The sequence below is a fragment of the Coturnix japonica genome, chromosome 7 (assembly GCF_001577835.2).
Source record: "Coturnix japonica isolate 7356 chromosome 7, Coturnix japonica 2.1, whole genome shotgun sequence".
NCBI lineage: Eukaryota > Metazoa > Chordata > Aves > Galliformes > Phasianidae > Coturnix > Coturnix japonica.
This window is the reverse complement of record NC_029522.1, coordinates 20504667-20532180: the sequence shown is the minus strand read 5'-3', so window position 1 is coordinate 20532180 and position 27514 is coordinate 20504667. Positions and strand designations below refer to the sequence as shown.

Genomic DNA, 27514 nt, shown 5'->3' with positions numbered 1-27514 from the left:
CAAGGGGCGATGCAGCACTGGTTTCCTTTTCTTCCCAAGTTCAACTGAACTGGGTGGTAAAACCCTTTTGCAATGGTTTTTCCCAGTCAGTCAGCAGTGTGCACCTGAGGAGTGCCCCCACACCACACAGCTGAGCATTAATGCTCTCAGCTGACAAGTGCAGCGAGGAGCTCGCTGGTAGGCAAAGGTACTGATTTGCAGCGCTGCTTTTATTTCTGAAGGGTACTTGGTATTGCAGAGCGATTCACTCTGCCCCATCAAGGTGCCAAGTTTGTTGTCGGTGCAAATGTGAGTTTATGGCTAGTGCTGTATTGTAACATATGTCACAGCTCTGCAATTGAGCTGTTCTGCAGAGCAAAGGGAGCCAGAGCAGAGCGCTGACAAATAGGAATGTTGGAGGAGGGGTTTGCATTGGGCGGTGGAGCAGCCTGCAGGTGTAGGGGATGACCACACAGGCCTAATGCAGTGCTTGGCCAGGCACCTGTGCTGCTGTATGGCTTTATCCTCCACATTCAGCCACGTGGTGCCAATCTTGTACTGTCGGTCAGTAGCAGAGATGAGGAGCATAGCACTTCTGTAACCACCCCAGTGATGGCCATAGGTCCCCACTTGCTCAGCTGTTGCAATGCCCATTGCTGAAAGAGAGCAGGGAATGCTTCCTAGGGGAGAAAGTTTTCTTGGTAACTCTGAAGCAAAGCAGTTTCCTTGCAGCTGCTGAGGGCTGAGTTTCCTGCTCTCTTTTCAGCCGGGCTGTCACCGAAGAGGTCAGAAATCATTTATTTTTAACACTATGAATATGTAGAAACTTGTCCAAGCTTCTCCACAGAGTGGCCATGAATTTAGAGATGGAGTCAGAAATCATGGCATTCAGTATCCTGTGAATCTGGTCAGAGCTATAAATTTCTCTTATTGGCCTGTGGGCTGTTTGCCATACGTGACTTGCTAAATTTGTGGTCATTTCTCTTTCTACCTCTGTGTGCTGAGTATATGAGTGTGATTTTATATTATACCTCTGAGACATAAAGTCCTTCTGGTGCTTTTGCCTCGCATCATAAACAGCCTTGCTCTCTTCTCCTTGTCCCCTTTGCTAATGGTTTCTGGCCGCAGCCTGGCTCTTAAATCATGGTCTGCACCTGGACAGGCATAAAATGCAACTTTCTCCAGACAGAAGGTATTTGTTCAGAGCAGAGACCTTTGAAATGTTTTGTGAGCCTTTACAAGGGTGTCACTCTGAATGCCGAGAGAGGAAATGGTTGGTGTAGATACTGAGGTGTATGGATGTATTAAAATCATCTCTGCTGTATGGGAGTTAAGCTAAGCAAGCTTACATCTTATGTATAGGAAAGGTGCTGCTGCTCTCCTCTTCTCTTCCTCCTTACTGCTTTTCCTCCCTCACATACATCCCTTACAGATACAAAAGCCTATTGCACTGCAAGGCTGCCTTTGCTTAGTGAATTAAAACAATATTTGTAGCCCTGTTCCCTGTGCAGATGGTCTCAGCAGCAGCAATTTCTGGGCCCTACTCTGTGGTCAGAAAGAAACAAGTGTAATGATGGGTCTGAAGGGGGGTGTCTTTATTGCATGTCTCTTTTGAGGCTTGCCAGTGTACCTAAATGGTGTGCCTTATTTGACAGCCTGCTCCCTATGAGCCTGGTGAGCCACTAAAGGCAGCAGGTGTGACCAAAGCATTTCCTAGCCCATTTTGAATCCTTTTGGCTCAGCAATGCCAACATACAAACATGTATCAACAGAACTGCTTCTTAAATTTTGGTAGTGTTGTGGTGGCGTGACCTCATGGAGACTGTTTGGCACGTTAATGTAAACATGAAAAGCATAGTGTTTAAGATGTGCAGATGCTTGGTATTGGACAAAGTACTAAAGATCCCATCCATGCAACAAGGTGGAATTATAACTGTGATACTCTTTCTGCAACAACAAGAAACTCTGATTACTTTGATTACTTGCACCTTTCTCTCCCCACCCCTTATGAACCAGTTATTCTTTTAGCTCCAGCTTCATTCTGCCCCTTAACCGTTACCTGAGTTTGTATCTTAAAAAGCACTGAAAATAAAACACTCTATTATTAAGCACCCAGAACAAGGCTGAAATTTGACTTCTTTATTTCAAGACTGAAGTGCTCAGGCACTAAACTCCTGCTCTCTCCAAGAGCAGCTGAGCCACTAACCTGACGACATGTGGATTAACCAGGCAGTCCAGCAAATCATTGGTGGAAAGGGCTGCCTGCGAGGCATTGCGACTACTGTCTGAATCCATTTGATTTGCAGGCGTTCTGCAGTCATTACTCATTACCAACTGCTTCCTGGTGCAGTGTAATTTACCAAAATGTCCTCCTTCATTTTCATGGAGAAGATCTTTATTGTCACTTGCAACTGCACCTGCACCCACAGAACTTGATTCTCGAGACTGTGGTAAAACTTGAATAAGATGAGGCCCAAAAGGTATTTTCTGTAACTTTTCTGCTTTAAATGTTGAAGAGCTGAACTCGTGGTCGTGGTTTAGTAATGGACAGTCCTCTGGCTCAGAGCTAACTTGCCTTTTCCTCCTCTTGCATGAGACTCTTGTCTCTTGCTCTGCTCCACTGCTGCTGGGGTGTTCCTGCTTGTACACGTTTGCCTTTGGACAGTTGAAATATGCAGCCACTGCTTGATTCAGGTACTGAAGATTGATTTCGTGGGATGTTGCCTCAACCTAAGGAAACACCCCAAATGCACTCAGTTAAAAGGGAGAATGTTTCAGTTCAGTGTTGTGTGATTACCTCCTGTGGATTGTTATCCCTGCACAAGGGGAAGGAACTTAGAATTCTTTTTTCATTTTTGCAGAAATGCAGAGTTAAGCAAAATGTCAGTAATTCTGTGCTACCACTGTTGTAAGAGCAGGAGAGCACTTACCTCAGTGGGATTTAGCCAGGGATCTCCGTCACTGGAACCTTCTGCTGATTTTAAGGCACATACCAGTGTTCTGGTTATTGCTTCTTCTACACGGGCTTCATGATCTGCATCCTGCCTCAAGAGAGCAGAGAGTGTTACAGGCAGGTCAGCACTGGGATCTCTACAGGGTGTTGGAAGAGGGCAGGAAGAACCAAATGGATGGCCTTAGTCTCACAGCCATGCTCATGTCAGGCTCAGGCTTAACCAAATGCTGTATCACATGATAGTAACAGAAGTTAATATATTGCTGCAGCTTCAAACATCAGCAGAAGCAAAAACATATTTCCTATAACAGCTCAAATTAAAAATTAAGTTAGCTGGCATTTTGTTTCAGACCTTCACTTCCTCCATCATCCCATTGGAAAGCTGGGTACCAGTTAGGATGGCAGAAATAAGATCTCTTTTTTTACTTGCACATTTAGCTGTGGTGGTGTTGTATGTGAAGGGAGGTAAGACTGAACAAGATTGAGTTCAGTGACTTCAGTGACAGATGTCTAGGAGCGGATACATGAATTTGGTTCTGTTGAGATGCTTAGGCATACAGGTTTAGGAAGAAAGATGTAACCTAGTCAACAGACAACACGGCACTGCCTAATTGTGGCTTCAGGGAACATGTCAAGCAATCCATGTACCTTGCTAGTATGAGTGTTGAAGGCAGTAATTCATCTGGGGAGTCCTGAGTAGAATTTGGGATAGCCGAGGATGCTTTATTTATTAATTGTCTTACATAATGAGTCCCCAAGATGTTGATTTTTATCTACACGTGGAAGTTATTTTACAGTGTTGCACTCATGGGATTTATCCTGGTCACATGGATAACAGGGCTGTAGTGATTGCATTAGAGTGTGTTAGGAAGCATGGAGTGCTTTGAGCAGCTCACATCCAGCTGAAATCAAGTTCTCCTCTAAAGGCCTGCCAGTATAATTAATGGTCTTGCTAGGACTGTAAATGTTGGCATGATTCACATCTGTCAGTATGAAAGCAGCTGGTAACAGCTGCAAGCAAGGACTGCTTGTTTGGTAACCGAAAACATTCTTGGTGTTGTCTCTCAGCATCTATGTCAGAATTGTCTATAGGTAGATTACCCAACACCTAATGGCACTACCATCATCTGTAGGGACAGCACCAGTAAGGACCCTTCACCAAGGTTGCAGCTGTTTGATTGCTTTTCATATCATCTTTTTGGGTGTGGAGGTTACTCATGAGCAAAACCCAACACTCCTCTGCTCATTATGTCATTCTGCACACAACTCTTGTTGTCACCAACAGGATCTCAGCAAGACTTTTATGACCAGAAAGGCCACGGAGTTTGGGCTGTGTGAGGCGCAGCTTAGGGCACACGTGTGTGTTGACATCAGGGTCTTTCTGAGCATAGGGCACCCAGCCAGTTCTTCTAAGTTACCTCCCAAGTTGCCAGATTTAAGGCAGGCTCGAATGGTTGTGCAGTAATATTGTTGGTGCTTTCTCTGGCACTAGATTACAGTCTGACTGTACGAGCTCAGTGTGGGCTGTGGGCCGGCTGTCTCTGCAAGTATCCAGTCTCAGATGGAAAATTACCCCATTGGAAAAAAACACCCAAGTTTGCCTCTGCTTTGCGAAGGTTTGGTTTGAAGCTGGTATGAGAAATGTATTCTGTAGTTTTTGAACAGCAGCTGGATGCATGTGTTCATCTCCCTCAAGATTTTCAGTCCAATAAAGGTGCGGAAAAAAATAATGCAATAAGCATTTTAGCGAGGCGGCTTTCACGGGCCATTTCAAAGGGCCTTTTTCAATATTAAACTAGGATTAATGATGGAGCAATTTGAATTGGAAAGCCTGCTGTAGCTTTGAGGTGATATCCCTGGAGCCATCCCATGTACTAGGTGACATGAGCGAGAAAAAATTGGAGCCTAGGGAAAAGAAAATTAATTAAATACATGGAAAAAAAAATCCAACTCTGGGCAAATCAAAACTATCAGAAATGAAAATTCAGACATCCTCTGCCACCATCTTTCTATTTCTAATTCTGAATTAGTTTTGCATGTAAGCATGTGCTTGAGCTGAAGCTGGTGTTTGTCATCCTGTATTTGTCGCTATGCTGGTTAGTCCATGAGAAATCAGATGTGACAAGTTTAGCGTGTGTTGAACTGTTTGCCTGATTGAGGTTGCATATATCTTCTACTGAACTGGCCTTCAGATCTGGAGCCCTGGAAGGCTCTTGAGGGAAAGCTCTAACCACAAAGACTCTTACCTCACCAGCACTGAATACAGCAAAGCCTATAAGGCTGAATCAGACAGGCAAGGGACTAAGCGCTTTATGTGTCCTTGGTACCTGAAGATTCTATGCTGCTGAAACACAGTTTAAGTGGCATCACTCCTCTGTCCAGGTCATTCTCAGCTCTATTTTTTGTTAGAGATTTATTTCTCCCTCCTCCTTTCTCTAAAAAAATACTTGACTCAGATTTGCCTCTAGCAAAGCGTAGCTGTATTTAGTGGAGGCTGACAATTGATGCCAGTAGAATATGCAAATCTGCAAAGTTTTCTGGCATCCCTGAGGATGAAAGAAACAATGTAATTGTAACTTAGCACACTGAAATCACTCAAATTGGCTCATGAGATCTGGGACAGGATTATTTGTCAGCGTTCTGACTTATAATGTATGCATGAATGAAAATACATCAGCACTGTGATTAAGAAAGGAAAATACCAGTTCTATCCAAGAGTTTATGCTGACAGTGATGGGGTCGATGGATTCCACGTAGTGCCACCAGTGCCTGGGAACAAGCAGGACCTGGAATCAGAGACAGTGTGTTAGTACTAGATGAAGGCTGAAATAAGCTCAGGTGTTTTAATCAAGGTGGTGTGGGATGTAGGGGCAGAATGAGGCAAGGAACAGAGTTAGGTGGTGGGAGGTGATAGTTATTTCTTCTAAACAGCCCTTCCCCAAGACTTAATTGCCCCCCCTCTTACTGTCATTACTGTCATATAAGAAGTGGGCATGGCCTTGAACTGCCTCTTGTCCAGTCTTCCATATGAAGCAGGACAATAACCTTTTAACAGCTCAAGATAAGTGAGGTCCAGCTGTACTAAGGGATGGCAGCTGGTATAGCTGTGGTGCAGGGCTTTGGGGAAAGGCTCAGCCAAGTGAGTGTTCTTTTGTAGTCTCTCCAACAGAGGAGCTTCCTGCTTCCTTTAGAAGGGCTGCCAGCTGGCTTCCCCCAAAAGTAGGTATCCTAATGCTAATCTAGGTGATTAACAACGTGCAGCTCCAATTCCAGTAAATAATTACCTGTATTAAACTTGTCGCTTTCAGTAGATAGGCTTTTAAGGAGAGTGTCCCAGAAATCATGACAATCTAGTTTAGATCAGAGCTTTACAGCTATATCAGGATGATAGCTGTGACATAAAATTGATTCTTACCCATGGCTTTTATGGTACAAAGGCATTAATGTTGTTTTGATGATATAGTACAAGCATTTCAGATTGCTGAACATTAGATTAACATAGAGCTATCAAGAAAGGCATAAAAGATGTTTTTTGACAGGGGAAGAAAATGGTCAGGGATGGATAAAAATACTTGAGAATGGGGAAACTGAAGCAATGATCTGTATCTGAATCACAGCCCATTATTTTTTCTTGCTAGGCACAAATTACTGAAAAGAATGCTCTGCTGGCTAGGGAGCCCCGTGCTTTATTGCACCAAAACATGGCTAATGACAAAATGCCTGTGAAGGGAACGGTGCCTGTGGGCCCCAGTCCTGTAAGTGTTTAGAGGACAGCTGTGGGCCGCTGGCAGGAATGCTCTCCACAGGTTTCAATTTAAGTCAAGCAGAGGAAGAAAAAATAAAAGCACAGAGTATCCAAAGGTCAAAACTGTTTGTAAATTGTATTTTAATCCAGTATAGCATATAAAATGGAGAAGGAAGGAATTGAGAGAAAGGGGAAAATCAATCGTGCCACTGGTGGCAAGGTCCAGGCTGTAGAACAAATGAAATGCTTTGCTTAATTAGAGATGTGGTTGCAAGCATCAAAAGCAATTAGCTGTCTGAATTAACAAACCAATGGACTGCACTGCTTACTGTGATACCTGCTTATCTGGAACACTTTGCTGAAATGTCCCCTCTACCAAAGCAGGATTTAGCTACAGAGGTGAGCGTTGCAAAGGCAGCCCACCCAAAGACACACTAAGAAGTCAGTGCTGAAAGGGTGACTAGCAGAAAATAGGTTGGCAGGCATTGTCTGCACTCACTTAAAAACCATACATGAGTATGGAGCTCAGAAATATGTGTTGCAGATAGGATTATGGAAAGCTGCAGTTCAACAAATATCAGTCTGATTCTTATAGAATAATTAGGGTTGGAAAAGACCACTAAGTTCACCAAGTCCAACCACCAACCCATCACCACCTACTAACCTTGTCCTTCTGGATGATACATCTAAAAGTGTATGAATCCCTGTGCAGACTGAAGCAAACCCAGGACTTTTATTTTTACCCAGAACAAGTTTCAGAGTAGTGCTTTTCTCACACAAGCCTACACCTTCAATCAAAAGTGGAGTAGCATTAGCTGCAATTGGATGGTGTTAGCAAGTGTTTGCCCACATTTTGACTGCAGAATCATACGAAAAACAAAGACTCATCTCTTTAATAGGGATTCTTACACTACACCCACAGTTAAAGGAGTCTAGGTGCTATCCAAGTGACAGGTTGTAATGATGAAGCCTGGAAAACATTGCTGTACATTAGAATGTGGTGTTGTTTCTACAGTAAGTGCCGATTTCAAATGACTGGCTCCTTCCTTTTAAAGTTTATGGCAATAAGAAGATAGAGATTATCAGAATGCAAAGAGGCTGAAATTTTAAGGAAGATGAAGAAATGGGAAAAAGTGATTAAAAGCAAAAATACAGCTGTGAGAGCAGCTGAACTGGCAAAGACAGAACAATAACCCAGCAGAGAGAAGCAGAGTAGGATTCTTCTAGCATGAAGGGGGATGGGGGGGAAGGCACTAACAAACAACCCATCAGATATCCATTCGCCAACAAAACAAAGCAGACTTCCATATTCATGAATATAGGGCAGAGATTTAACTACATTTGCAACCGCACTGAAATAAGGAAAGATACTAACAAAAAAAACCCCAATGCAGCAGACATTTCCCAGGGGAAAATGGAAGGTGCAAAAGCAGAACAGAATCATCCCAAGCTCAGGGAAAATCAAGCATCCGTCTGCTTTCTGCAGAGTGTACTGAGCTCTGTGGGTTGGGAAGATACCAATCTAAATAGCGACCAATCAGATAATTCTAATATTTAGGCTAGCGATAGGCAAATATAGCAGATGAGGCTAAAGTGGGCCAGAAATATCAGGAAAGATAAAAATGAAATTCTAGACTCTGGGAGGGGGGTAGGGGGAATCAAAAGAGTAAGTGCAGCAATGCTGCAGCCTTGTACAGCACAGAGAACAGAACAGGTTTAAATTCTCAATGGATGTGATTAACTTGATACAGTGCAAAGGTAGGGCAAAGGTGGAATTGCTTCAGAAAAAGCAGCGCAGCCCCTGAAGTGAAATATTTTACCAAGAAATTCCTCTGCATTTAAAAAAAAAAAAAAAAAAAGATATTTGGGTAAATGCCCAAGAAAAGGGAGCATCAAAGTGTGTGTGTGATGGAAGGAAAAAGATGAGGGAGGGGGAAACAAACAAATTACGGAGCCATTTGCAAACCTGGCATTGAAAGAGAACCACCACAAAATGCATAGGACCTCACAAAGATTTGTGCTTGCCCAGGGCTGATGGGCAGTCGGAGGTGTGCTGACATTCCTGTGTGCTCTGACTGCTGGGCAGCATCCCCTGGTGTGAGGCTGCAGTGGGAGAATGGCAAGAGAAACCATGCTGCTGCTTGTGGGAACTTAGTGATGGCTGTAGCTGTGGATCCAAACCTAGTTAGTGGCTTACGTAGCCTAAAGTGATTGTGGGGTTTATCAATTAAAATACCAGTGCTTTGGGGCAGAACTTATTAGTCTAATTCCACAGTTTCTGTGATGATAGGTGACCATATCCAAATGTTTACAATAAACTCCTATAGTACACTTGAGCTGGTAACTTTGTGGATATAGTTGTGTATGGCTGCCAACTCCAGAACTGCTCAGCTGCCTATTGAAATAAGTTATCTAAATACTGTCATCATTTGTATTGAGAATAATCTTTAATGTACAACCAAAAGTTGCATTAATACCACTGTGGAAGTTCATCCCACAGCCACTGGTTGAGGAGAGAATGAACCCTGATAAAACCTAAAGTCACAGCTGACTTTTAAACTTGTAAGCTGAATGGTACAGTGAAGGCAGTGAAAAGGCACAAAGGATGCAATCGAAATACACATTGTGCACTGGTACAATGTAATACAAAGGAATTCTGCTTTGATGTCTTAAACGGGTGCAGAAAAATGGCTTGTAGCAAAAAGCGACCAGAAGGTGGCATTAAACACATGAAGTTTTTGGCATTCGAAGCTGCAGTCTCCCTACATGGAGCTGCTCTCCTGAATACCTAAGACACCTCTGTCTTTATGTTTTCAAGCTTACATTGTTCCAGTATCCAATCCAAAATGTTCTGCATGCTGTCTAGGAAGGAGTGGAGATGCTATAAACTACCACAACATAAAGCTGATAAATAAGAAAGCACAAATTTTAAAGCAACTGTACTGACATGAAACCAACTGCAAAGCTTGCATCGAGGTTGTTGTTTAGGATCCTCTCACTCCTTAACAAAGGAGATCTTATACATCAATCCTTTCCATTGAGCAGGAGCAGTCTCCTGCCGGCTGCCCCATAAGCTGCTGGATGAGGTTATAGCATCATCCAAAAGGCACTGTCAGAACGGATGATGCTGATACATCATTTTCTCCCCAGAAATCCAAATAGCATCTCCTTCTTTGTGGCAATACAGACAACTTGTGTTACTGGGCTGGCTCAAGATCTTCAATCCTAGAAAGACTTCTTTTTGACTGCTTTAAGCCTGATTAAAATTAAGATCATATTAAAGGTTCGCTACTGTACTTGATCACTCTAAAGGAGATTTTGTATTGAAATAGCATTGGGGATCACAGATAATGCAGTGCTGAATGGATGTGGTGTTTTTATCAATACTAAAAGCGTATCCTTCATGCTTTAAATTACCAAATATTATTACTTTAACAAAGTGCAGATGGCAATGCTAAATCATTTTGCTTCACGAGCATGACTAGGAGCTGTAGTGCACACAGTGCCAGTTTGTCAAAGATTCCCTTCCACTTGCAGCTGTACCAGAAGCAGAACATATTGTTACCAGATGATAGACAACATCCTCTCACTGGAACCACTCTCTTGTTTGCCACTTCCCCAGCTCACAGGAGTGTTTGTCAGATCAAAGTTATCTGGATTAGTGAAAAGCCATTCTTCCAAGTGCTGAAGGCAGCTGGCTTTGCCAGCTAGGGGTGAGGGAGTGCTTGCATAAAGAGCTGAGCTGGTGAATCAGAGGAGGTGACAACATCTGGCAGAAGTATGGTGAAAAGATGCTAGGAGCAATGCACAGTGCAAAATTCCTTTAGAAAAGCTTGGCAGTTTGAGATGCACGGGAATGCTTTACAAGGCTGTGTACTGCTGAACAAAAGAAAACGGTAATTCACTCTAAATACAGACCGTGTTCATTAAATAAAGGATGCCAGCTACAGTGTGAGACTAGGAATTACGAGTCCTCCGTCCTCTCTTACTGCTGACTGTGTGACTCAAAGTCAGGCACTGTAACTGAACCTTCTCAGTAAAACAGGGTTAGTAATAGCCTCACATCCTTGTAAAGCACCATAAAACCTCTGGATGGTGTGTGCTTTAAATGCAAGTATCATCATTATAATGCCCTACTATTAAAGCAACAAGTTGGGCCAGTGTTCCCTGGTGAAGGTTATTCTTAGCTATCAAATATAAGTTCCTTAGCTGCCTCTCCATGCTCATTAATCAAAAACATTTTATGCAATGTATTGATTTCAGAGTAGACAGGTTACAGTGTCATTGAAGAAAAATTTTACAACAAATTGAAGGTGGTTGTAAGAATCGTAATGGAACAAAGCAGTTACTGAACTCACTCTCCAACTGTTTGTGGGTTTTGCACAAAAAGCCTTGTAAAGTTGCTGTGAGCAAAGAAACTTGCCATGCTGAGAGAGCTGTGTATCAAAGCTGAGCACAAAATGGAAGGGGAGGGAATCTGCATTTTCACAGCCTTTAGTTAGCCAGTTCAATCATTTACTGAGGTTTTTTAAGTAATAATATATATAAAGTCCATATGGGAATGGTACCTGTCCTGGACTGAGCGTAACCACGTGGGCTGTTGTGTTCCTAAACTCAGGAAAGCGTTTCAGATCAGGGTTGGCAATGTTGACTTTGCTGAATACGCTGGATTCCTCATAAGGGATCCTGGTGGGATAAAGGAAGCTGGTGTCACCAGGTGGGAAGAGGTGCCATCTTTTCCTGAAAATAGAAAGAGGATGGAAATGTATTCAGTGCCTGTCAGTTACAGCAAAGAACTAAAGGCAGCAGCAAGGTTTTCAATAAAACATAAATCTGCCTTGTTGTGTGAATCTCCTACGCAGTGAGAACACAGGCAGTGCTTATAGGCTCTCCACTAAAAGTGTTTTTGAAGTATTTCACTTTTTAATTTTTCAACTGAAAAGATTTACAGCTTCTCACCAATTATTTTTAAAAGGCAGATAGAGAACACAACAGAAAGCTCTCCCATCTGGTTCCTGCTTATTCCCTCCTAAAGAACAACAAGCAGCACTTACAGGTGCTCAGAGAGCACCTTAATCTGCCTTATAAGTCAGAGAAAATAATTTCATTAGAGACAACATACCTTCATTCACTGCTGTGTTTGTTGTAAAGGGAGAGCATTGCTGTTTACAATGGCAGCAGTAAAGGAGTATGGATGTATTCTTTTGTTTCTTGTCAGCTTGTGCAGTCCGTAACTTTGGCTACAGTCACAAAACCCTCATTCATAGTAAAACTCTCCTTTGTGCTCCCTATGTCACGGATGTGGTAATGGCAAAAATAAAACTAGAGACATCCATTGGTTTCAGCATCCTCAAATATTCATTTACTGGGTTTTTGTGTGTGTGTTGTCAGTACCACATGCTGAAAACATGGCTTTTGTTTGGACTGTGGGGGTGAAGTCCTGGCAGGACCAAATGAGCAGGTCAGAGTCATTCTGCTCACATGGGCACTCATCTTCCAGGTCATTTTCCGTATGCCCAAAGAAGCCGATCAATGCAATGCAGAGCAGGGAGAGATCTCCTTATCACCAGGAACTAATGGCTCCATGTCACTTACATAGACCAGACCACAGAGAGGAAAAAGATATGCTAGAACTGGTGGTGCCAAATTTATGAGTACTATAAAATAAATGTCTTAGCAGCTCCGTGTTATTTAGGAAAAGGAATTTTATATGGCTGTGCTTCACTTGATTGAAATAACCAGAAAGGAATAAACAAAGGGGAAGTTTTCTGTGTTTAAAAGTGCCAGACAATTCAGTGCAACAGTGACCCTTGCACTAAGCAATGGAAAAGAAGAGACTTTGCAGCACATCTGGGCAATGTGCACAGCTCTCCTTTGTTTCAGATGCTGCCTCGGTCTTTTCTTTTTGTCCCTTTCCATGGTGCTCATTTCTGCTCTTTGCATACTGCCCTTGGTTGGCAGTTCTAAGTCACACATCTGAAAATGGGAGAAAGGCAGCCAAATGGCACAAGGAGAGGGAACAGCAGGGTAGCCAGAACTGCAGAGATTGGCACAAATGGAAGTGCCGTGAGCTGCTGACATTTCTTGGTTTGCTGGGTGCAAATGCACAGTAGTTCATCTGAAACCTGAGCCCTGCCAGAGCCTTCAAAGGGGCAGAGAAGAGGTTGGGAGGCTCATGGGTTAATCCTGCAGGCTCATGAAAAAGCAATATCATGAAGCAACACATTAAGAAGCCCAAGGGATGCAAGGAGGAAATTCAAGATAGCAACAAAAGGCTAAGGAGTGGTCCCTGGCTTTCCTGCAAAGGCAAATCTATTTAAGTTCAGCATAAGCTTATTTTCTGTTACAAAGCCTGTCTTGTTTGTGAGTCTTAAAAGGGATTCTTTCTGCTCTGGAGAAGTGCAGGATTCACACGCTCGCTGAAGTTTGCCATCTATTTATAGGCTTTGCTATGAAGAGGAAAACAACTTTGTCTTTTCAGGCCACGCAAAGGCTGCAGGTTTCTCCAGGCCCTGAAAGGAACAAGGAGAGGGTGGGAGCACCCTTGCAAGGAAGACAAAACTGCAATGTGATGCTAGAACTCTGACTGGAGTTCAGCACCTGAAGGTAGAGATCAAAGGGGCAGGGCAGGTACTGGGACTAGATTACTGTAGTACACCCAGTATTTAGGTGGGTCCTTAGGAGATATTTTGGCATGTAAATCGCACTGTTTCCATTGAGAATTCTGGCTCCTACATACATTTTAGTGTCTGGACTTCAACACATAACACTTACTGATGCCATGAGAAGTCCTGGGGACTGGCTGCAGCAATAAGAGCAGTGCCGAGGGGCTTCCAGAGTGTCTCTGCTGCACATTCAACCAAGGACCTGAAGGCTATTTGCAAACATGAGTGAAAGCTGGTTTGAGAGTGAGTTACTCTGCTTACAGATAAGACGATGACACATTCCTTTGCCTCAGGCCTTAATGCCAGTCAGTGCCAGCACCCAGAAAACAAGACAGGATGCCTGCCTGCCAGTCCTGCACCTTAATCACATGGCAGCTGGGACTTAATTGTTTTATAAAACATGTCAGGGCAATTAATCACATTAAATTCCCACCGGCATTTTTTTCCTTCCACTATAAACTAAATCACACCTTAAAAATGCATGCAGCTTTGTTACTATAGAATTACTTCAGTAATAATAGAATGAAAAAATACTGGAGGACAGTCTGGAAGGGCAGCAGAAAAAAAGCACTGAATAAAAAAGACAGTGGGCAAACAGGCAGAAAGAAACAGAAGCAAAGCCCCAAGTCCCCATAATGAGTTTGGAGCCTTAAATGTCCCTTTTAACTTTGCTCACCGCTGGCTGCTCCCATCCTGATGTTCCCCCTTCAAATTAACTGTAGCAGCCTGTTAGAAGCTCTTGCACAGAGAAATGTTGTAAAGTCTAAAGTAGTTTATTTCCATTTTGCTACCGGGCTTTTTAACTCTTTATCTCCTGATTCTGGCTTCCCAAACAAATTCATAACTATTAGGAAGATTAAAATGTTCAGTATTGGATAACACACAGACTGGGATAGAATTTCATCAGACTGAAGAAAATTGATCTTACCTTCACGTCCTGGTCAAACTCCAAACCTCTAAATTCTGCCATTTCCTATAAATCATTTCTGATGCTCTTCAGTTACTCAGAGCTCAGAAAATTAAAATGATTAGGATCTGAAATGAAGTTAGCTTTTCTCTCGAGTATTCATAGCACAATAGAACTTTCCTCAACTTCTGGTATTTGCTCTATGTGCATCTATTTGTTACCTTCCTTGTATTTGCAGCACCAAATTGCAGCCATACGAGTCCAAGTGGCAGGGAGTGTTTGCTCCTTCCGAACCAATCCACAGCGTGCTCTCTTTTCCACTTCTTCCAGGGAAACCAAAGTCAGACCACCTTACATCCTACAGCAGTGAAGAGGATATTTCTGTAAGCTTTACACAGATTCACAACCTCTGCACAGGTCTCACAGTCTCCTGTGCTCTCCCTCCACCTCTCAGTTCCCTTCTGACTACTTCAGTTGTTACTCCTCAGTGGGTGTTACTGCCTGCACGGCCTGTGCCCCCTTCCTCCAAAATCCTCCTCTCTGGAAGCACTTCTGCCAATTTACTTCTTCTTTTCCCCCTATGCAGCCTCCCAGATCCTTGTCTCCATTTCTCCTCCTGGCCTTTCACAACTTGCATTACCCATCTGTTCTACAGAAGGACTGCCTAGCTACTTTGTGGCCGCACATGGCTTCTTTACCTTCCTTTCAAACATGGCTGTTTGGTTCATTTTTCCTATTCTCTATGTTAACCATCTACCTAGGCTCAGAAGTACTGTTTGAAAAATCCTCATATATGACACTTAGTAATAGGAAGGAAAAAACTCTATCCCTTTTTCAGTACAACTTGATAATCCAGGCAGCACATCAGCTTTCTTTCTCTCTGCTCCTGCATCAGCTTTCTCCATGTGCTTTGGAAACACAGACTTTATCCTATCAGTGCCCCAGTGGCAAACTGGTTTTCATATGCTCTTCACCATTTAATGGACATATTTTTCTCTTGCCTTTGCTGCCGTGGAGGTGCTGAATGTAAAAGAGATTCACTTCCTGGCTTCCTGATGGTCTCAGGCAAATCACTTCATCTCCAAGCCTTAGGTTTTCCATCTTGAAAAGGAAGGTAGCGATATTTGTTCTGTTTCAGAAAAGCACTTTCAGGATCATTCATCCCACCTAACTTTAGGAACCTACTTCAAGCTTGGTTCTTGCTCTTGTCAAAGCATTCCCTGTCACCGCTTGGAGAAGCCTCTCTTATCCCACTGTCTCCAGACAGAAAATAAAAGTCTGGCCTCCTAATTTAAGCATGTGGGTCAGGTGATTGCAGATGGGTGGATGACCATCCCTCATTAAGATCTACAGCTAGACGTGACTATAATGATAACTTCACCATGACTCTCTATTAGGAAAACGACTGATAGCCTTCCCAAAAATTAGGTGTTGCTCAAGATCTTGAATTTCAGAGCTATCGATTTTAAGGATATCATTTGAAAAACATGCAGAAACCTGACATAAACATTTGTCACAAGCGGCAAAAATCAAACAGAAAAAGTTGCTCTTATAGATTTCAGCAGCCATAAAATTCAAAATCCAATACGAGTATCTCAGTGATAAAGTTAAGCGTAATACCGTCTCTACACTTTAATCTCACACCTAAATAGTTTTTGTATTTTGTTACAATTTAAGTGGAAAGAAAGCGCACATAATCAATACTTGACTTAAAAGAACTTTCTGAAAATGCCTCAGCTGTAGTAAACAGTTGAAGTGATTGTGGGTAAAACAGTTTTTAACCAACGAGCTGAAAAGGAGCTGGTCGGGTTTCTGAAATCTCGTCACAGTGGGCTCCTTTCCTACAATAAAAAGCCACAGCCAGAAGAAATGTGCTCAAAGGTGTTCCAACCGGAACAGATGGCACATTACTCGTGAATTATATTTATTTCATTTGCTGCTTATAATGAAGTTAATCTGTACCCGTATGTCACTTTAAAAGGTCTCATTTCTATTTAAACTTCACGCATATATCTCGCTTCTGATTTATATCTCAAACTCTGTAATGAAATATCAACTGAACAAAAAATGTAAGATGCTAGATACTGCTCGTAGATTAGAATAATGGAATCATTACCTTAGCCCACACAACTGTAAATGATAAACAGCGCAATCTAATTTTCAAACAACTTCTAAATGGCCCTATTAATCACTATAAATAACAGCGCAGTTGGCCTTCTTTTCCCCTTCAAGTCACCTTACGTAAATCTAAATAAAATCTGAAATGAAGAAAGGGGTTATCATCGAACTCACACGAGAGTGGAAGAGAATTTCTACAAAGACTTCTTTTGGCTGGTATATAAATTGTGTAGCGGTGTTTCAAAATCATTGAGTCTGGAACTGACTGATGTATTTCACTCCCATGCCTGTGAAACTGGCAGATGACACACACCATATTTGCTTGCATAACGCCATCGATTTTTTTTTCTTCCCAGATTCTGCTTTTAAAAAAAATCCATGGCATAACCATTACGTCTGTCTATTTTAAAATAGCAAGCAACAGATTGTACTGTTATAGGCCAGGTGATGAGGTTGTGGTGTTATACCTGCACAGAAATGCAATTCCTGGAGACCTGACTTTGTACTTAGAGGGAAAGCAGGAAGGAGGAAAGCAGTTACTTCCTTCCAGTGTGTTTTTATTGACCAACTGAAGCAGTGAGCTGTCCAGGTCTTCTGAGCTTTGTGCCATAAAGCACAGCAAAATGCTGTCTATTCAGACAGAAAGAGAACGCTGAGGAAGAACCACAGACGAATTTGAAACTCAAATTTGAAGAGCCCTGAAACATCCCTGGAGCTCCAAAATAACCTTAAAGAATAAGATCTGGTATCAGTTATGTGTTCAGAATGATTCAGGAAGGATAGGAAAAAAGACGGGAGTTGTTTCCCAAACGTGGTCCAACCACATAATAAAGGGAAATGAGACAGTGTGAAAAAAAGTCCGAGCACTGAAAAGTACCCATTTTGCTGGCATAAAAGAATAAAATACATATAAAGAACATGGGAAATGCTTTCTGAGGAAATAATTAATTGAAAGAGCTTATCAGTTTGCATTCCCCGTCATCCCAATAATTCTGCTGAAAATTATGATTCCATCTTCATAGCTGAAAGTGTAGAAATGAATAAGGCTTCAATTAATGTTCTTTCTTCATATCTTTCAATAAAATGCACCTTTTGTGTAGCTATCCTTAATTTTGCCCTCTTGCAAGCAGTAGTAGAGGGAATGTAGATGAGCCAATACATTTAAATAGCAGATAGCCACAGAAAAAGTAAAAGAAAATATTCCAGCTAGGTGTCCTAATACATTTGGAAATTAGTATAGATTATCATAGAATCATTAAGGTTGGAAGAGATGACTAAGACCATCTAGTCCAACCACCAACCCACCACCCATGCACATGACTCAGTGCTCTCTGAGTCACAGAACTGTGAGGAGTGGTGCCAATCCAACAGTTGGTTTTGTTACATCTGATACTGGTCTTCAGCTTACAGGGATACACAAGATTTTGACTGGTAGCCATGTGATATTAGCCTGAGAGCCAATAGCTTTACTTCAAAATTTAATTATAAATAGTCAGAGGGAATTGCAGGAGGAGAATCAGAAGCTACCCTAGAAAATTTGCAGTGATTAAGGTAGTAGGAGATAATATGAATGCTTTACCTGGAAAACTTCCTCCTTGTCTTCAAATATCCTGGCAATGTATTTGTAGTCAGCGTAAGCCCAATATCTGGAGTACTCAAAACTACTGAATGGTCCAGAGAGACAAGAAGGCTGTCCACTACTCCAGGCCAAAAACTCTTCAAGAGTAGCCTTCACGTAGCTACAGCTGGTTTCAAACTGGGGAACTAGAACAACAAAAGAAAAACCAGATATCACACAGACACTGAACAGAAAACCAGTTAAAATAATAAGTAGTTTCTCCGTTGGCCCTGGGTAAATGTAACATGAAATCCAAAGTAGAAATAGGTGGCTTGACTCTGGTCAATAAAATGGTTCCTAACTCGTAATTAGTGTCTGATAATATTGGTTTTTCATTATGGTTTAAGTGGGTTTGTTACCTTGAAGTTGCTGTGAGGTAAAAGCTCACCAGTAGTTACTGCTGCTCATGTGCAAGGCACCGTTAAGTGCAGGAACTCGATAATACATCCACGACTCCTAAATAACTCTGCCCTTTGCATGGTCCCTCTTTTCAAATGTGAGCTACAAATGCGTACACAATTGCACATTGCAGTGCATATCGTACTCTTTCTCTCTGTGTTTTTTTGTAGATGGGCACGTTCATTTTTACCTTTCCCACTCAAAGCATGACTAAATCAACTCATCAATGCATAGGAAGCAAAGTATGGAGCCATGTGCATGTCAATGATCCATTTAAAATGCTGTGTGTATCTGTTTTTCATTTGGGACAGAAGAAATGATCATGTGGTGTTCCTTGCCAGACAAAAGAACAGCACTACCGGCAGTATTTTGCTCCCATTGTGCTTTGGTCACGCTGCCTGATCCAGCCTTCCAGCTCATGGTCGGGTCACTTGAAAGATCTGCAGGATAACCTCCATCACAGCAGGCTTTCCTTCTAGTTATCTGAGATCTTCGTTTCCCACAGCTGCTAATTGTGCCGGCTTCAAAGAGGCTTATCCAACGTTTTAAAAAACTAACAAAATTACTGTACTATAACCACTATGGAGGATAAAAATGACTGCAGCCTGTGTGAATGACAATGATGGAGCTGCAGTTTAACCTTGTGCAACTTGCACAGAGCTGTTCAAAAATGGGATCCTTTCACTGTAGCGCAGCAGCAGCAGCTCTTAGTTCTTTACGGCTCTCATTTTGTTATCACAGCCATTCCCGTAGTCTCATGCATTTGTTCTTCTTCTTTTTTGGTGGGAAAACAGCTTTTGCTAATGCTTATCACCATCATTTTGTCATTTTCCATTGTAGTAGCCTGGGTAGCAGTTTTCTTTCCCCTTGCTATCAAATTCATTAACTAAAAAATGCCAGATAAGCCTCACTGTTCAGCCATACGTCACTCAGGTCTCTGCAGCATAAGGGCTCCCTAACCTAAAAACTGCATGCAAGACATATAAATCACCCACAATAACAAAAAAACCCTCTGCCTGATTCTGTCTCCATGTTGCACTTCAATGCTCTCCTCTGATACTGAGTCATTAATGCAATGCACATCATTTTACTAAAAGATGTTCTGATGGAAAAATTAGATACAAGATACAAGCACTATTAAGATGGCTCAATATCTATATTATTTTGATGAGACCAAAGGGTGCTCAAGACACTGCCTATTTTCCTAGATAACTCAGGAGCAAGTATTTTAAAAGCAAGAAATATGCTCTTTCTAGCTTCCAATGTATTTCACTCTGAGCTTTATTGCAAAAAATCCAACTGTGAATGGCAATACTATCTTCCAGGACACAGGCTTTTCAAGGCAATGTTCTTTGTTTAATTTAGAGCTAGCTCTATACTGAGGTGTAGGTGCTTATGGAAAAATAAATAGTCCCCCCTCTGCTCTGCCTTTGTAAGATCCCATCAGGAGGACTGTGTTCAGCCCTGGGGTTCCAGCACAAGAAGGATATAGAGCTGCTGGAGCAGGTCCAGAAGAGGGCCACAAGGATGATCAGAGAGCTTGATCACCTCTCCTATGAAGACAGGCTGAGGGAACAGGGGCTCTGGGGAGACTGCATAGTGGCTTTCCAGTACCTAAAAAAGAGGCCTACGGGAAAGCTGGAGAGGGAGAGAACAAGGCTTTAAAGTGAAAGAGGGTAGATTTAGATTAGATATAAAGAAGAAATTCTTCAGTATGAAGGTGGTGAGGCACTGGAACACGTGGGGGTTGGAATGAGGTGGTTTTTATGGTTCCTTCCAAGACAAACCATCCTGTGATTCTATGACTATTACATCTGCAGGCATGAGGGTGGGAGCAGAATGCTTTTTGCACTCTGGAGTTAAGGTCTACTCCTGACAGATGTCAAGTTGTTTTCTACTCTGAGAGAGTATTTGCAGAGAATATCGAGGAAAATGTATGAGAAAAGGTAGTAGCTTTAGAAAACATCCTAAGGCTCTAGTAAAAATGAAAGTGAAATGTCTCCTCTGTTTCTTTAAGCTTAAAAGAAAGCCAAATGTACAGCTGCCATGGAATTAAAATTACTTAATCAAATAATCCAAGCCAAGAGTAACAATTTAGCATTATGACAAAGCACAGGCACACTCATAAACCAAAAGACTGACCATCCACATCTAATTCTCAGCTTCGCATTGTATTTACTCAGCCTACAGTATTTCTACTATCCTCACAGCTTTCTATTCAGTGATGGAGTCTATAGCCACCTTCTCTGTCCTTGACCTGTCCTTGGTGGTGAATCTCCTTGTGCAGGTGTCTTAAGTTACAGCCCTTTTTTATCCAGCTGTGTATCTGGCAGGATCAGCTCCACAACAGCATCTGTAAGAAACAATTTCCTCCAGAGATCTCATGACTCAGAGCTGATCAGCATGACAGCATCTTGCTCTCTCCAGCTTCATCATAGTAAACTCTTTGTGTATTCATTTCAATATGCAACTAGATAAATAGTCAAAATTAGAAGTCTGTAGGAAAAAAAGCACATTTTGAAGAAGCTATCTTCTTCCTTTGTAGATGTTGGTATGTACTGCTGCATTTTCTCTGCCGGATACTCAACTTCAGTAGCTGCTACTCACCCATTAGCCTGACTCAGAAAAGTAAATATTTTAGCCTGGCTGGAATTAAATAGGTACAGATTTCTTGATTAATTGCACCTCTATTGCTCTTGCAATGAATGCTGGTATTCTCTTTGGAGGTATCTTATCCCTGTCAATTTTTAATCCTCTGATTGCATTTTTTCCTCTCACAGACACATTCTGTTTAAGTTGTGCAATCAGACAGAATACTATCAAACACCTACATTTAGGTGCGTATAAATAATTCAAGCAAACAATTCACACATACTGCTAGCTCCCATGTTTTCCATTTTTCATCTGCCAAATACACCTTCTTCATCTGTGTGCCTGAAGAAGTTCCAAATCAGCAAGAAAAGCAAATACAAAATCCAAGCAGTTCTCACTGAGTTGCCACGTCTTCAGGTCTCACTTTGTTATGTTAAGGAACCTTCAGCTCAGGATTCTCCCAACAAGTTGCAGTTGTGTTACCAAAGAAAGATGAGAAATTGTCATAGGAAGAAGTTTCAAATTATTTCAGATTTTCCAGATGAACCCAAGAATCTCAAAAACTCTGAAGCAGTCATTTCAGTCACATGAAAATGCATTAACTTAGAAGGAAACAGTTTGCTTCTGCACGTTTCCAACTGTGTCTACTCTAGTCCAAAGGCAATTAATTTAGTATTAACGTAGAAGGAATATTCAGAGTATATTCAATATAATATTCAGTGTACTCTGAGTTGTATTCTGCTGTAGCTTTATGTAACCACACCACTGCCTCTGTTTCATCTGTAAAAGTTAGAGCAAGCAAATATTAAGAGAGGCCCTCATTGAAAAACTGTTACACAAGAGTGAGATCAACCATTTTCAAAATGACAGTAGGACATGAAATGTATTACATTATTTCAGACTCTGAAGTGGTTTGGCTAATGGCTGCACTAATATAACCTTACAATGCAAATCTTTTATAGCAACACAAGTTGCATTCAGTTACAATATAATTCCTGACAGCCTTACCCATCTTCCTGAAGACACTTCTAGCTCACATTAGCAAATAATGGAAGTTCCTGGAGACAAATTGATTGCTGACCAGGAATCGATGCCTTTAGGAAAACGTAAAATACGGACAGATGCAGTTTCAAGATATAACTCCAGGTGTAAGCCATATCCTTAGTGGCTGTGTTATTCTTAAGCAATGAGTTTTAGCCACTAAGCTGGTACCAACAGTCTGTCACCTACCAACAACTCCATGAATCTCATCAGAAGCTTTCCCAGTTGGAACACTCATCTGTCACTCAAAAATGCCTACTAATCAATGCTGTCTGAGACCTAAACTATTCTTTTACCTGTGCTAGTGAGCTCAGCATATTGGAATTAAGGTACATTAACAAGGTGTCAAGGCAAATGTCACATATATGCAACCTCTACCTTCTTCGCTACTGGAAACTGCAGAGTGCCTCTAATGTGTTGTGTGAGAACTGGCTGATACCTCACTGAGGTACAGTGACACTGATAGAGACTTGTGCCAACATATTAATTCTACAATTCAGCTATCATATGTCTATAGAATGTGGATAAATAACACTTGCTTCCCCAAGGGTTGATGCAGGGATCATTAATCCAAGCTGGTAATATGCTTTGAAATCCTAAAATGCTAAGCCTTTCTCCTCTAACACTTCTTTCTGTTTCATCACTCCTCTTGCAAAAATTGAACATGAAATATTATTACCATCATGATGTGAAGAAAGCAAATTTCACAGTGTTGTAATATAATATGATGTAATCCAACCACTTCCATAGGAACTGGCAGAGCCTCTTCTGGAGTCTCTATGCAATCCCTGTGCTCCAGGATAGAGGTAGTCCAACTGAAGAAGGTTGGGAGGTTAGAAGAGTAATAGATAATAGCTAGAAGGGGCCTAGAAAAAACCTGACTTACACTGAACATGTTTTAAAAGTGGGTTGATTAGCCTAGGGAAAAAAAAACCAAAGAGATCAAAGAAAGAGAAGATATTTCATGGAAAAGGGAAAAAGCAGGGGACAAGCTGTATTTTGGCCTGTGGTTGGGAGGGCTAAGGACATAGAGTCTAAAATAAGCACTGAATAAACTCTAAAGTGGCTGACTGCTATTTGGGGTTCCTGTATCTTCCCACCCTGGTCTTAAACTCCTTCTGTCCATGCATACATCATGACTAGTATTGTATAGCTACAAAGATGGTAGTTGTGGTATTTAAAATCAACTGTAAAACTGGCTTTTCTGCTCTGGCATGCTTCTGTATCTCTGAGTTAATCTGAACCTTGTGATTCTATGAAGGTTTAGAGCTGAAGGTGTTCTACAGGCATCAGATGACCTTATTTGGATTTCTGTAACATTTTTCATCACAGGATCTTAAAAGTGCCAAAATCTTTCAGAGTCTTATCAAACCTCTAGGAGGAAGGTATTTCACTTTAGGGGTGAAAAAGAAAATGATAGGCTGTTTAATCATCTAATTTTTTAATGCACTAAGTCTGTGGATGTAGAAATTCAGTCCATCTGAGCGTTTAAATCATGTAAAAAACCAGGACACACATTCTGCATAGCAAGGAAAAGAAACTGAGACTGTTGATTCTTGTATGTTAGTGCTATCCACCAGATTTCCTACTAAGAGTAAACACACAGGAGAGTTCCACTGTTGGCCAAACTTACTGACCAAAACATTAAAAACTATGATGAAAAGTAACACATTAGAGAATAAACAGTGATAGCAGAGAGGCAGAGAATTTGAGAAAATGTTTCACAAGTCTCACCTGAAGTCATTGTCTTCATTCCAATCCTAAACTGTATCGTCTTTCCATCCAGCATCACAGAAAGGTGTTTCACATCCCAGTGCAGGGCTGGCCAGTCACTAACCATGTTATAGAAGACTGCAGGTTGTTGCAGTGCCATCACAATTTCCCTGGCTTTCTCAGGAGTAAATGGCTTGACATCTTCACTTATGGAAAAGAAAAAAAGCCAAAACCAACCACAGCTGTAGATAAATGATTTATGATACATGATGTATTACCTATTATCTCCCACAGCATGGGAATCATTAAGAACTAATACTTTTTCTGATTATAGTTGATTTTTTTCACATATTAAATTTAAAACTTCTATGTAACGTTTCTAGTGCAAATACTGGAAGAATATTCCTACGCTACATTTCAGTTTCAAGCAGTGTGCTGGCATTCAAAATGTAAAAGAAATAAATAACAGAATGGGCATATGCTTACAATTTCACTTCTATCTGGGGCAGTAAAGCACTGCAGTCAAATGGTTTAGAATTAGGCTTACAATAAAAAGCAAACTTATGAATAACATCCAGAGTTTAGAGAACATAAATTTTATGAGTAACAATCTTTATGTCCAGAATTCCTTCCAAGAAATGTAGAGCATTGTCAAAGATAGCAAGCCAGGTTCCTATGCATTTAATTTAAAGCAAGAAATTGCAGTGCAACAAAAAGCAGCAGGTATTTCTGAAGTGTTTTAAAATTTCTTTTCATCTATGCAATTTTAGAAAAGGAAAATTGTGCCAACCCAAGAAGTATGTTAATTTGAGATTTCAATTTAGTCCTTTGTTGTTCGGAGATTTATATGCCCCATTGAAACTGTCAGGCTGAAATGCGAGCAACCTTGAATAAACTCAGCGCTTTTAGAACAACTTTCCTTTAGGGACATATTGAGAAGGAAAACCTGTTTAAAAATCAAAATAATGTAGCAGCTCCATAGAGCTGAAGCAGTGGACTACAAATCCGGATCGTTAAAAAAATAAAGCCATTCATTATCTTAACCTCTATTAAAGTTAACTCACCCAGAATTTGTACCCATATAATGTCTAATATTTAACATCCTGATTAAATACACCCAGTTCCCCATAAAACAAACCAACCAATCTGCTCACTCTGTTTAGAGGCCAAATTATGGTCTGGCACGTGCAACGGGTTAAACAAATACAGAACAAGTAAATCACATTGCCACCTGGTGCTATTTCTGCCCTTTGCTTATAAGTCCCACATGGGCAACCCAGCAGTCTTTTCCAGCAGAAGACCCACTGGGAACAAGGGGCATTAGGAAAGTTATTCAGGATTGTATCTAACAGATGTGTGAATGGCAGGATAACAGGACTTCTCAGAGTGGCAAGATGTAGAACGGGCTGCCCAGGGTGGTGGTGCAGTCACTGTCCCTTGAGGCATTTGAGACAAGGGCAGATGTGACAGAGATGTCTCCAACCCCTGGCCCTCAGTCTCATGCTCCAGCACCTCTAACAACCAACACATAAAGAGGTCACAAGAGACCACAGTCCATGCCATATGGTCTTCATCACCTGCAGAAAGAGCATTTGCAGGTCTCTAAGTGACAGGTTAGCATACGTGGTGGGAGCATCTCCAGAGACAGCTGAAGGCCCAAGTGCATGTGCTGGTGTGGCCACAGAGAGCTGGGGCCAGGCATGGGAAGAGGGCAAAGTTGGCATGTTTTTTTCACAGTGATGTTGCTCAAAGACTGACCTGTTCATTCTGTGTGGCTTCCTTCCAATGTGATTTCCACAGGCAAATAGTGTTTTTGGAAGGTGTGGTTTTAACCACAGCGAGTATACAGTGGGAGAGTTTGTATCAGCACCGAATAGAAAAGAAACCCATAATGCAACTTGACTAAATAGTCTCTCCTATACTGGCTGTTAGCTGGAGGCTTTTGTCATGTCACAACATTAGAATCAGCTGTAAACCTATTTCCCTGTAAAAGTTAGAAACAATAAATGAACATAAACAGTCCACCTCAGAATGACAGTCATTCCTATCTTCAAGCAGTACTATAGTCGTGGTTAAATGAGTGTGTGTCTTTTCTTGATATATATAAAATAATCACGTTCAATACACACACTGCTCATATAATCAGCATTGGAATTCAAAACATTTTAGCAAATTTAAAGTATTAGATAAATAAACATTACTGTTTTGGAAAAGGCAAATGGGGATTCTTGGCAATTTTGTGGAAAGAATCTTTAAGTGTCTCGATTCAGTTTTATGTATTCCTTGGTGAGAACTACAGTCAGTTAAATGTAATTCTTTCCCCGCAATATTTGTCACGAATATTTAAATGCCTGGGACTGAAAAGGCACACAATAAAAAGTAAATATAATGTACTGCATCAAATAGATCCTTTAATAAACGTGGACAACTCTGCTGACAATCACCACAGATTTCTGAAAGAACGATATACTGTAGGAGTGGTAAAAGATTAAAGAGAAGATCTGAGGATAGGCATCTCTTGAAAGAGATATGAGCAGAAACATTTGTAATCTTAAATGATAATAACAATCTTCTCCTTTGTTACTGTTGTCATAGCTTCACAAAGACCTCACAAGTTGGATTCCTGTTTCTCAGTATTAACAGGAGTTGACAGCAACCGATTCCTAGGCAAAACCTGATACTTAGTAGCACATATAAAGGTATAGAAGTGTTGTCAAATACTCGGCCAGATTTCAGTGCTGAGAGGAGTTAAAAGAATAGTGCCGAATTTGCTAAGTACTTTCCAGTAGACTTTGTGTTTCTGAAAGGAAAACTAATTTTATGTTTCTGATTAACAATTTTTCAGATTAACTGAGTGGCGTTTGGGAATAAAGAGTTTGGCACAGCAGGAAGCCTGAAGAAAAGTGGACTTGATCAAAGTTGTTTCAGAAGTTAAATGTATTATCGTTAGGAAGCTAAATGTACTCTCATTCATTTAAAATCATTTAGCAAACTACGAGGGTTCATTAGTGAGTGGTAATTGGCTTCTGCCAAAACACCCTGCTGCTTAAATATGTGATTTAATTGAGAGGTATTAAAATTATTTTCTAAAAGAGGAAGTGCAAGGAAATCCTGGTAATATTTAGTATAAGCATTGTGAAATGCTTCCCCCCCCCCCCCCCCTTTCAAATCTGTAATGCTTCATCATCCCCATTACTTAAAAAATATATATATAAAAATTAAATTAAATTTAAAAAGTAGGATGTATAAAATATTACAAGGAAAAAAAAATGACATTTTGAAGGGGTTAATGCAGAGCAGTCAGGTCACTCAAGCAATCTAACTTCCAGTCTTGCAAATCCAACAGGAAGGAATGGGGGATGGCAAAATTCCTCAAAGAGAAGCTGACTTGGCTTGGAGGTCAGACTTAATGATTTCTCAGTATATTAAAGCTGTAAGTGAAAACAATCTGCATGTGATTGCAACGTTCTGTACTATAATCAGACTTATCTGGGCAAACTAAGTATATACAAGTAGTTTTCAGGAGACATTAAACAAACATTTAGGTACTTCTTCCTGACCACTTATGGCTGACCACTATTACTTTTGATTCTGGGTATAGCAGCGCTGCACAGGTAGCTCAGCCCAGGGGCATCAAAACTAGATTTGCATGAATATTTTGCTTCCGGCAGGATAGCTGTTACATGGAGACGATCAGGACAGACCGGTCAAACACCCTTCTGCACTGGTAAGACAGGCACCTACAGCTTCCTCTGGTAGCCTGAAGGAAGCACACCCTTCCTTG

The 27514-nt window shown here is 41.2% G+C and overlaps 1 protein-coding gene across 4 annotated transcripts in view; it reads right to left on the bottom strand.

The window, feature by feature from the left end:
• Window positions 1-2103: 2103 nt before the first annotated feature.
• Window positions 2104-27514, bottom strand: part of HSPBAP1 (HSPB1 associated protein 1) — a 30980-nt gene continuing 5569 nt past the window's right edge. The window contains exons 1-8 of one of the 4 annotated variants that reach the window (XM_015868679.2): window positions 25489-25707; window positions 23752-23936; window positions 17947-18131; window positions 14471-14607; window positions 11246-11417; window positions 5635-5718; window positions 2910-3020; window positions 2104-2709 (exon numbers count right to left, since the gene is read on the bottom strand). In XM_015868679.2, coding sequence (XP_015724165.1) covers window positions 2146-2709; window positions 2910-3020; window positions 5635-5718; window positions 11246-11417; window positions 14471-14607; window positions 17947-18131; window positions 23752-23936; window positions 25489-25496 — 1446 coding nt within the window. In that variant the 5' untranslated portion in view covers window positions 25497-25707 and the 3' untranslated portion in view covers window positions 2104-2145. Of the gene's footprint in view, window positions 2710-2909; window positions 3021-5634; window positions 5719-11245; window positions 11418-14470; window positions 14608-17946; window positions 18132-23751; window positions 23938-25488; window positions 25708-27514 lie in introns of those variants that run through there. The other 3 variants (XM_015868680.1, XM_015868677.2, XM_015868678.2) reach the window with 3 other exon arrangements.